The sequence below is a fragment of the Clupea harengus genome, chromosome 18 (genome assembly GCF_900700415.2).
Source record: "Clupea harengus chromosome 18, Ch_v2.0.2, whole genome shotgun sequence".
NCBI classification, from domain to species: Eukaryota; Metazoa; Chordata; class Actinopteri; order Clupeiformes; family Clupeidae; genus Clupea; species Clupea harengus.
The window spans coordinates 6,057,036-6,067,732 of record NC_045169.1 but is presented as its reverse complement, the minus strand read 5'-3'; the positions used below and the strand labels follow the sequence as shown (position 1 = coordinate 6,067,732).

Genomic DNA, 10,697 nt, shown 5'->3' with positions numbered 1-10,697 from the left:
TGATAAAGTAAAGATGTAACAATGAAGTTAACGAATTAGTTTTATCTAATGAACTTCTGACCTTCTGAGTCTTACAGTAATTTTAAACATAATACTTATTGTTGGTAAAAGACTAAAAGAAAAATACACTATTGCTGAACGCCTATTCGTAAGAGCTGCTGACACGATTCGTTTCTTGTCTGTTTTTTTTTTTTTTTTTAAAGATAGGGTGTGTTCTGTTATATTATGCTATTCAGAAATCAAAGTTCACATAATACAACAGTTAACATAAACCTTGGATGTGTAATCGTTTTATATGTAGCCAACTGTAATCTTATTGGCCAAGTGTTGACGGCCAAGTAGTCACATGATAGAAACAGGAAACAAGATCATGGGTTTTGTGTACGGCGGTGTGGAAGGGTAAGTGATTGCCTTACATTTATAATAATTTAAATTGTGTGGCGAGTGATGCAAGACGGCTTTTAGAGTAGCCTACTTACAGCGGTGTATTCATAGATCCGTTACTGTACGTTGTTGCTCTATCTAGACGACCAGTTTGAAGCAATGTCGTGAGCTCAGTTCAGTGAAACTTAACGCTTAACGCATCGATTGAATCTCTTGTGCGGCAGTAGAAGAGCGGAGAGAAAAAGAAACGCGTGAACGCTCTTGTTAAGTGATTTACAAAGCGACTTACAACTGACTGAAAATCTGTCTTTGGGCAGCGGTGGAACTCACTCCATTGCACTCATCGTGTCTGACGATGGGAAGGTGCTTGCAAAGACCGACGGACCCAGCACCAACCACTGGGTGAGGCACACATTGCTCCATTTGCACAGTCTATCCACCGGTATATTCATGAATTAGTAGTATTATGACCCATGCAATGCCTCTTTTTTTCAGTAGGAAAGGTAGGTTGCAACACAATTTAGGCTAGACTTCAGTAGGCTATAGGAAATGTATTAAAAAGCAAAAAGGACTTGCCAACACATAGGACGTTCAGTAATAATGCAGGTAAAACTAAAATTGAAATGAAACTATTCACACTCCTGCCCAGCTTGTTGGTGTGGATAAGTCCATTGAAACCATCAATGACATGATCCAGAAGGCCAAAGTTGAGGCAGGTCTGGATCCAGACACGCCCCTCCGGGCACTGGTAAGTCTTAACTTTATGACTTAAATGAATCTCTAGACCCTTTGTAAATGGAGGTCCTTGTCAATGTTGAGGAATTAGATGTTCTCATGTTCTCTTCTTCACGTGTGCACCTGATACACCTCCACAGGGCATGTCTTTAAGTGGCGGGGAGCAAAAAGACGCCATTCAGAAGCTCATAGACGAGATGCAGCGGAGGTTTCCAAAGCTAAGCCAGAGCTATTACATCACCACTGATGCCATCGGGGCCATCGCGACTGCCAGCGACCATGGTATGGAACCTGGATTCTTCAGGGTTTCTTTAGAACCTGTTTATTCAAGGTTCTCTAGACATTGAACAAATGCTTGCTCCATAAACTACCTCATTTTGGAATCTAACCTAGAGTCAGATTCCAACAAGCATACAAGCACAGGATAGAATAAAAAAGGTTTGGGTTTTATTTCATCTAAACCAATCTGGACCTTCAGTTGTGATGCCGTGCTGCTCCCACAGGTGGTGTTGTAGTGATCTCTGGAACGGGATCAAACTGCAAGCTGGTGAACCCCGATGGCTCCGACGTGGGATGCGGAGGCTGGGGCCACTTGATGGGCGACGAAGGGTCAGGTAACCATGGAAACTAAACCATTAGCTTAAAGCGTTGTTTGTGCCTCGTAACCTTTTGATCAAAACAAAGTGCCGTACAAAAGTTAGTAAGCCATGTAAAAGGTTATACCATTCATCTACCTTTATGTGTTTCATTTAGCTTTCTGGATTTCCCATTTGGCTGTGAAAACAGTGTTTGATGCCAAAGACAACTTAGTCAGTCCACCTCATGACATCGCTTATGTTAAGAGGGCCATGGAGGAGTACTTCCAGGTAATTTGAGGAATATGAAGGGGTTGTGGCTTTAATCATTGTAACGGTAGTCAGTGAGTAAACCTCACTCGCTGACACCTTAACAGACGTGCTAGTGACAGACGCTAGCACCCATGGGTTTCAGCCTCATTGCTAGCACAAGGTTGTGCCCGAGGTTGTGAGTTAGAGTATGAAGCGGGACTATGCCTGTCTCCACAACACAGGCTACAGGAACATAACATTAAGTAGCGTTACATTGAGTATTGTTATCAATAGGATAATATTTTAGTCTTTGTGGTTACCTCTAGGTGTCCGACTTGATGGGCATGCTTCCCCACCTCTACAGAACCTTCCAGAAGTCTCACTTTGCTGGATTCTGCAAGAAAGTAGCAGAAGGTAAAAGTATGATGCAGGCAATATCCTTCAGACCGCTGAATAATAGACACCTAAGATCTAGGTCGTACATTTAGCCAATTCCCCCACATTAGTAAGGAGTATTGCTTGTGTCATATGTCCTAGGTGCTGCTGCCGGGGATGCCCTTTGCCAGCACATTTTTACGCAGGCTGGCAGAGTCCTGGCACAGCATATTGTTGCGGTCCTCCCCCATGCCCAGGAGGTAACCCTATTTAACCACCTTTCTCTGAGGTTAAACCCTTAACCACAACCTGTTCTATTAGCAGTCAGCCATAACTCATTGACTAAGGGTCATTTTCCTCGAAGCAGGACAAGATACAGTGACAGCCTGCATTCTAACAATATATATTTTTTAAGGGCAATCAAACCATTGATCTTGCCACCGGTCACAGTATGTTGACCAGAGGCATTTAGTAATGGCCACCAGGCGAATGTAGCCTCATGTAGCTCCGCTGCTGTCGTCCCTGCAGGCTCTGTTCTCTGGTGAGCTGGGACTGCCCATACTGTGTGAGGGAGCCGTCTGGGCCAGCTGGGAGCTGATGAAGGCTGGTGAGTTATCCTGTGCGGTTTTCAACTGTATAACGCTGACTCCTTTTGAGCTGAAGGTTCATTTGCATTTGGATTTGAGGTCAAATAAAGTGCAGGCAGTGTTCAGCGGTTTGCCTCAGCGCGCTTTGTACGTCATACCACCTGCGTCACCACCAGACCTCTATCTTATTGAGATATCTGCACAGGCACAACCCGTACTATATGTGATACCGAGACTAGGCTCAGGATATGTATATACCACATAATGAACCCTTTGAAATTAAATGACACACGCATAACAGGAACCCATGCTGCCTGTGGTTTTCACACCGGCAGGTTTCACTGACGTACTGGCGCAGGCGAAAGGTTGCAGTGGGGGCCATTTCCGTGGGTACAGCCTGATGACCCTGTGCCAGTCGTCTGCCCTGGGTGGCGCCAAGCTGGGTGGGCAGAACAGCGGTGCAGCACTTCCACTGGACTATGCTGCTAACGTCAACGTCTTCTACAAGCATAGTTTTACCAACTAGTAATAATAAGGGAAATAATCTTATCGGAAGTCAGTTAAATTACTGACTTTGACCAGCAGTAAACATTCTCAGCCTATGGAAAGAAATGACTGGGAGGGCTGCATAGATTTTCATTGTAATTATTTTGACTGAGTAATCACCTGACCTGAACCGATGAGTATGCCATTTGAGCCCTGGATCTCGTTCCTTAATAAGGGGCTGGTCATCATATTATACAGCAATTGATCATGAAACAATATGAAGTGATTTGCAACAAATCTGAATCAGTTTGTGTTGATATTATTATGCTTTTTAAAGTATTTTATTATTTCTCGAAATAGATGTCAGCTCAGAAAGTGATACTGTTGTAAAACACTGTTCACTGTAAAGGTTCTATGTTTTTTTTTAATTAGTAATATTCAACTGTTTTCAACATTGATATGCCAATTTAACCTCCTGTACAGACAAGTCTCATCAACAAAACAACTTTTCTTCTAATAAACCGTTTACATCACTTTTGTGGTTGTTTAATAGGGCACAGGTGGTTTTGGCTTCAAAAGATTCCATAAAAGCAAGGAACAGTTACTGGAAAATAACTGCTTGTCTAGAATGGCAGTATCATGATAGAATGTTATGACATCATGACTTGTGGCCAAACATCTGATAGTCACAACAGGCAGCCAGTCCAAAACATTGTGACATCATTGCACCAATATTCTACTCAGGCCCCAGAGGGTAAAGTGAAGGCCACTTTATATCAAACAGACCTGAGCTGGACATCATACTTACTTACTGGAAGTGCAACACGTGAAGGCTCAAGACTGCCTATAACAGCAGTCACAATTCAATAGATGAGTTCCACTTTGAGACAATGGAAGGTATGGTGTGACCTTTATTCACTCTGTTCAGTTAGCCAGTAAAGATATTTTAAGTGATACAGTAAGACTAATTGTTCTGAAAGGTCCATGTTAAAAGTTGTTACTACTGGACCTTTCCTTTTATTTATCCAAACAGACATAGTGTGATGTGCTTTAAGAATAGGAGGGTCAGTTAGTACACAGTGCAAGTCGTACGTATTCAGAATACAATCGAGTCATTTGCACATGTACAATTAACTGTGTTTTCTGATTAAAATATCTATTTGTCTCACTCACAATATCCTGTACAACTAAAGTCTGAGGAGAAATTTTCCAAAAGGTGAGTGGTCCCTGTCTGGTGCCCTCCTTACTCTCTCTGCTCCGCCTCATATTCATTCTCTGTTCTATTTTGTCTACCCTCTCTCTTCCTGGTCCCTGGTTTCACTGGTCATCCTCAGCCAGGTGGGATGATGCAGAGCACCCAGAGGGCCGACTACAGGCCCTACACGGAGGCTTCACTGCAGGTCTACCAGTTCCGCTGCCTGCCCAAGAAAAAGCCCAGCTTCCACTCCACTCCCCCGCCTAAGGTAAGGGTGACAGTCATATGCGCACACAGTGGTTAATGTGTTTATAAAAAAAGAATGATCATACATTATTATCATGAATACAAAGGGAATGGTATGCATTCCCCCTTCAAATTGAGCCTGTGTGCACCAAGCTGTCTGCACAGAGGTAGGCTCCATAGCCCAAACTAATGTGAAATGATGAAGAGGTCTTGAATATCCCGCGTGAGGTTTGACCAGTTTGAGCAGACGACAGGGATAAGATTTGTTTATGAATTCCTCTGCACTGCAGAAGGGAGCTGTGGCCCAGTGTTAAACTACACTATGCTAGCAGACTAACTAGCTTACAACAACAGAGCAAATGACAATGGAATCAGTTTCAGGTGGTACTTGGTACAAAATCATCCACTAGATTTCTTGGAAAAGTTGTTTTTGTTTCTCAGAAAGGGGTATTAGTTGGGCAATACAATTTCCATCCGTACATAAACAGGAAGATGGTGCCCTTTTTTTCCCTTTTCCTGCGCCAGTCCACCACCTCTTCCTCTTCAGTGTGCCCACACCAACCAGTATCCCCCCGCAGCTTTCAGGTTCTCTGTGGCTAGTAATAAAGGTTTATCCTTGTTGTCGTTTTATAGAAATTCAGAAGGACATCAGATTAGAAGTAACCTGCCTTTCCCTTTGAGAGTCGTTTTAATAACACGACATTTTGGAAGTGTCAGAAGTACTTAGAACTCTGAACAAATCTGAAGTCATCTATCCATCCATCAACACGTGTTATTCAGGTTGAAGTCTGCCAACAGTCTGTGCCCAACACACACCCATGGTTCTCCATTCCTTTGTCTTTTAGATAAATGAGGAGACCTGGGCCAGGTACCGCAAGTACTGCTACCGGACTACAAACAGTATGTATGGAGACTCCTCTTTCACTCAGGTACTTCTGAATCCTTCTCAGTCTGCATCAGCCCAGAGCCTTTTTAGCAGTTAATGAGAAAGATGGTGGTCTGAGATGCTTAACAGATATGTATTTAAGATTTATGTTTTCGTTGTTCTATTACAAAAAAATGATTGCAGAAAGAGTGCAATTTGTCTTTTAGTTTTGCATAGTTACAGAAGTTATTGAATTTCACCTTCCTTCTTATAAGGTCACAGAGAGACATGTTGTCATGTTAATCAAAAGTAAATGTGTATCCTCCAACCAGTTCTTGGGACTAGCATTAAGCTAGATCAACATTTATTTTCACTCACAGAAGGGGAAGTCCCTGGTGGTCTCTGTACTGGAGAAAGACCCTAAGCCTGTGCCTGCTGAGGCCAAAAAGGACCAAGGGACCCTCTCAACTGTGAACGAGAGGCCCTCTGCCACTCCCCCTCAAACGGAGTGCCAGGACACCCCTCTGCTCCCTGCCAAGGGGAGCAAATTGACTGCTGGGTCCTCCCCTCCCGCCGCCTCCACCACCAGCTCGACTGCCAGCCCCCCATTAGCATCAGCCTCCGCGCCCACCCGCACCTCCTCTTCAGCCAAGCTTTCCCTCAGCCCCACCGTCAAAGAGGCATGGAGGTCAGACATCACTGTCGCAAAGGAAACGGCACCAGTTGCCAAGGACACCATGAAGGCCACGGACAAGCTGCCACAAATTGGCAGTGGAGAAGGTAAAGTAGGGAACATAATCCACACAGGCTAGATATCATGGCTGTCACCCCATACTCAGTCGGTACACTAACCTTCCCCAGCAGCCTGTTGGACATGACTGCGTCTAGTCGGCCATGCTAAAAAGATCAGTCATCCCCCACAGTAACCCATCAATAGCAAGCGATGACTCATCGCAACCTTCATCTTTCATTTCCAGCTTGGTCAAATTGTCGGAGGAACCGTTTGACAGATGTATGGTTACCCTAAGAGCCCGTGACAGTTATTTAGGCCTTGCCCCTATCATTACCTAATGGCTACTGGACAGATAAAAAACCCACAGTAATAATTACATCGAGGGTATACTGAGCAATTGGGCAAAGACATCCAACCCTACTTGACTATAAGATTCCATAAATAATTTCTTATAGACCAAAGCCATGTGGCAGCTGGATATATACTAGATATCAGTGTCAGCCATCTACAACAAGATCAGAGGAAACTTGTATGCGAGACCATTAGTGCGCATCTCTGGGTAATGTGGTCTGTCTGTAAATGCATTAGCTGGGGGAAATGAAACAGTTTGAGGAGGAAGTAGCGGAGATGGAGATTATGAGTCACGGCTGACCGCCTGAGGGCCTCCGTGATGACACTGCACTCTGGAGACGAGCTTGTGCGTCGAGTCCCACAGAAAACCCAAGTACGCCAGAGAGGCAAATAGCTTGAGATATTGGTTCTGCCTATCAAGTGCTGAAGACTGCTCTGACTTGAGTAACGTTGTTTTGATCCCTCACTCTGCAGTGAAAACGACAGATATAAAAACTGTTTGCTCACTTTAAAAAAATAAAGCATTTGCTATTTCTGCCCCTTTTTCTGCCGGTGTTGTTTAGGTGCTGTGGTGCAGCCTCAGGAAGTCGAGGACAAGCCCGAGCTCACCACCTATGAGGAGTTCCTACGGGAGGCGCGCGCCATAGACCAGCAGCAGCGTCTGCTTAATCAGCGCTGCGCTTCACTGACCACCTACACCCTCAGAGGTACCACATGTAGTATCTCTCTTACTCAGCCTCTTTCCACACTCACAAACACACAAGTTCATGTCGCTGAGGTACCACACGTAGTATCTCTTACTCAGCCTCTTTCCACACTCACAAACACACAAGTTCATGTCGCTGAATTTGCCATCTCCTGCTTCTTTTCTGACTTAATATGCAATATTCACCTGATGCAGTAAGTAGGTCTCAAAATCTAAATTTCCATTCAAATGAAAGCATGAAGTGGTTCAAGCCAACTAGCCACACGTACTGCAAGCAGCATGTTATTGTGTTTGGAGACATGGTTGATTATTGCTCTATATGATTTAAATCAGATCACAGACCAAGAGTAAATGTGAGTTATTTGACTCTGACCGGGTTACAAGCAGTGGGTTAAGGAAATGAAGGTGTGGAATTGCAAACATCCTGTAATCCTGAGAACTACCACTAGAGGGGGGTGCATCAATGCAGTTTACCTATGGAAACAGGTGACTGAGCTTGCCATTGATTGTAGTTGTGTATGTGTTATGTCCATTCTGTAGGGACTCCTCCAGAGTACACCAGCTACAGGCAGAGCTTCCTCAGCCTCCAGCAGGACGACAACAAGCCCATTCTCGAAGCTCCCTAACCCCGAAAAAAAACACAGGTACCCTCTCTTTCTGGACTTCGGGAAATTGTCAAGTCAATGAGACAACAGTTAGCTAGCGACATGGCTAATAGCGTCTTAACCAAACAGTAATAGTTAGCACTAACTCACACGAGTTGGAGGATGAAACCTATTCATTATGTGGGATGAGATTTATTCATAGACCAGAAATCAATTTAAACATTCATCATTTCCCCCACTGCTGTTCAAACGTGGTGCCATCGTTCCCCTTTCCAGGCATCTGAACTTTGTGACGGAGTATGCGGATAAGTTTGGATTCCTGCAGCGGGTGTTTCCTCCGAGTACCTGCAAAAACTTCACCCCTGCCAAGGTGACACGTCCATGGGTAGCCATCCAACACACGGCAGCACCACGAAGGACCATGTGCTCTGAATACATGTCTAGCTACTGCCACCCAGTAAGGACAAAAGAATACAGACAGACATACATACACTGACCTATGCACATTTCCACATTTGAGTAACTGTTGTTGCACAGGGAGTAGATATTTTTTGTGGGTGGCAACCAGTGTCATCATATAATTAGACATTAGGGAAGCTTTTAAAAAGGTCTTTTACCATGATACATACAGCAAACAGTGCAAAACCACACTATACATGAAATATTGGCTCTGAACTCAGACTTATACTGTATTCTATAAAGCTTGTGTGTGCATCATTCACATGCTATTTTACTAAATGAATACTTGGTTCAAGAATATTCACAATGTCATTCTGGCACATTATTGCTAACTTACATGCACAGTGAAACCTGCATTAAATAGGGAACTCCTTTCCATAGTTTAGCTCAAGGACGACGAGCTTTCTAGAGATACTGACACACTTTATATTTGTAAAATGAAATATAGCTTCCAAATGTAGGTAAAACTGCCATGCATTTCAGGGAAGGGGGAGGGGGAATGAATGCATTGTTTGTGTTGAAAAGTCACAGTGCTCAGCTAAACTGGCGTGAGATGATGTGAGGTTTCTGAAGTGTCAGTGATGTGCTAGTCCAGGCCTATAATTGGACATCCATGTTTGGCATCTACGTATTTATCTAGGCAGTGTGCCACCAAGAGTCAGAGGAAAGGTGCAAATTGGGACAAAGAATTGTTCTGGGGGGTGGGCTGGATTCAAACAAAAAATTAGTTTTTCAGTCTCTAAGCTCACTGAAATCTGACTGCAAATAAAATGTGTCAAATGGGCAGTAAGTACCTTGTCAAAGTCAGACCCAGTTGTTGGTGTCAGTGGTGATGACTAATGTCTTTTCTTACCCACCCAGCGCGCCATGTCCAGGCCAAAGACATGCTGAATCATGAGACGCTTCACCTAGATGCTGATGGACCTTTTTCACAACCATCACCACTGCCATCATCTTCAGAACAGACAAGACTATTTTAAGTTTCAGCGATGTATTTTACATAAATAAAATGTAATCTAGGCCTCTCAACTTGGAATGTCATTCAACTTCAACTGTCGAGCACTGCAATTTATATTTATAGTTTACACTTCATCAATCAATCAATCAGCGGTGTTGTTCATCAGCAGTGAAAACACACCCAACAGTTTGATCCGCTGAGGGGCATGACATTGGGCCATTGGCCAATCCCTTTACCCCGATGCAGCTGTTCAAAGTAAACTTTCCAATCAACTCAAACAAGTACTGTTTAGTCGCTAATTAAGATTCCTGGCGCGCTGCCGAGATGGGGAAATGGCCTCTGGGGAAGTTTCATATTATGGACTGATGTCCTGGAATAACAACAGCGGAGTGCTCCGGGCCCGGACCTGCGTGCATCAGGAGGTGTCTGGAGGAGGAGGCCGAGGGGTTTTCCGGCCAGAATGGCATCACAGTCTGAGCACTCGAAGCTGGAGCGTTCTTGGAGATCGGGGCGATGCTGGTTTTCCGGAGCGGTGCTCTTCACTCGTCGTATTCTAACGAAACCTTTCCTGCTGCAGTCTTCACAACCGGACGTGCAAGATCGTTCATCTGTGTGTGATATCACTGCAGCAAATTGGCCAAAATAAGCAACAACTTCTCTACGATACTTAAAACATTAAAGGTCACCTTGTCAGAAACTCCACATAGAATAAATAAGGTACATTCATGCCACTCTCCTTTTACTCTCTTTGGAGGTTACTAAAAAGGTATACAAAGAAAACACATGTAGTTATTACATACACTGCATAGCTATCAGAAAATAGAATAGCACTGAACATGTACCAAAAGCATGACAAACAGGACAGGTTAAATGTTGATAATGCCAAAACCATTTATCAATTGGATTTATGACTTGTATTGTAGTATACCTTGTATAATTAGGCAATGGTCAATCAGACTGGTGTAGTATTAAGGACTTGACACAGTAAGTGAACTCCTATGGAGTTCAAAAGGATTATTGTTTGTGGTTCGATTTATCCAAACATTCAATACTGTATTAAGTTTAAGTCATTACCTCGCTTCTGTGACAACAAAGACTAACCTGGTCTTTGATCCTGTATTTGACTTGATATGCTGTACAGACTCTTCAAGAGACAAGTAATAAAACAAAAATGACGATACAAAT

General features: G+C 43.7%; 2 protein-coding genes across 2 annotated transcripts; both read left to right on the top strand.

The window, feature by feature from the left end:
* The first annotated feature begins 181 nt into the window (after nt 1–181).
* Nucleotides 182–3,927, top strand: nagk (N-acetylglucosamine kinase). The gene is made up of 10 exons (XM_012820669.3): nt 182–399; nt 702–786; nt 1,034–1,132; nt 1,260–1,401; nt 1,623–1,733; nt 1,873–1,985; nt 2,273–2,360; nt 2,484–2,581; nt 2,850–2,928; nt 3,244–3,927. Exons 1-10 carry the CDS (start codon nt 347–349, stop codon nt 3,432–3,434), a joined length of 1,059 nt encoding a protein of 352 aa, XP_012676123.2. The 5' UTR covers nt 182–346; the 3' UTR covers nt 3,435–3,927.
* A 93-nt stretch (nt 3,928–4,020) lies between these two features.
* LOC116224560 lies at nt 4,021–10,696 on the top strand. The gene is made up of 8 exons (XM_042710465.1): nt 4,021–4,291; nt 4,729–4,857; nt 5,681–5,764; nt 6,081–6,480; nt 7,348–7,491; nt 8,031–8,134; nt 8,372–8,552; nt 9,416–10,696. Exons 1-6 carry the CDS (start codon nt 4,265–4,267, stop codon nt 8,114–8,116), a joined length of 870 nt encoding a protein of 289 aa, XP_042566399.1. The 5' UTR covers nt 4,021–4,264; the 3' UTR covers nt 8,117–8,134; nt 8,372–8,552; nt 9,416–10,696.
* Nucleotide 10,697: the final 1 nt, after the last annotated feature.

Excerpts from the sequence above, each read along its gene's own strand:
- nagk (XM_012820669.3), top strand. The coding sequence starts at position 347 with ATGATAGAAACAGGAAACAAGATCATGGGTTTTGTGTACGGCGGTGTG. Across the intron at positions 400-701 it reads GTGTACGGCGGTGTGGAAGG|CGGTGGAACTCACTCCATTG; the intron begins GTAAGTGATTGC and ends GTCTTTGGGCAG. Across the intron at positions 2,361-2,483 it reads CTGCAAGAAAGTAGCAGAAG|GTGCTGCTGCCGGGGATGCC; the intron begins GTAAAAGTATGA and ends CATATGTCCTAG.
- LOC116224560 (XM_042710465.1), top strand. The coding sequence starts at position 4,265 with ATGAGTTCCACTTTGAGACAATGGAAG. Across the intron at positions 4,858-5,680 it reads ACTCCACTCCCCCGCCTAAG|ATAAATGAGGAGACCTGGGC; the intron begins GTAAGGGTGACA and ends TTTGTCTTTTAG. Across the intron at positions 7,492-8,030 it reads GACCACCTACACCCTCAGAG|GGACTCCTCCAGAGTACACC; the intron begins GTACCACATGTA and ends TCCATTCTGTAG.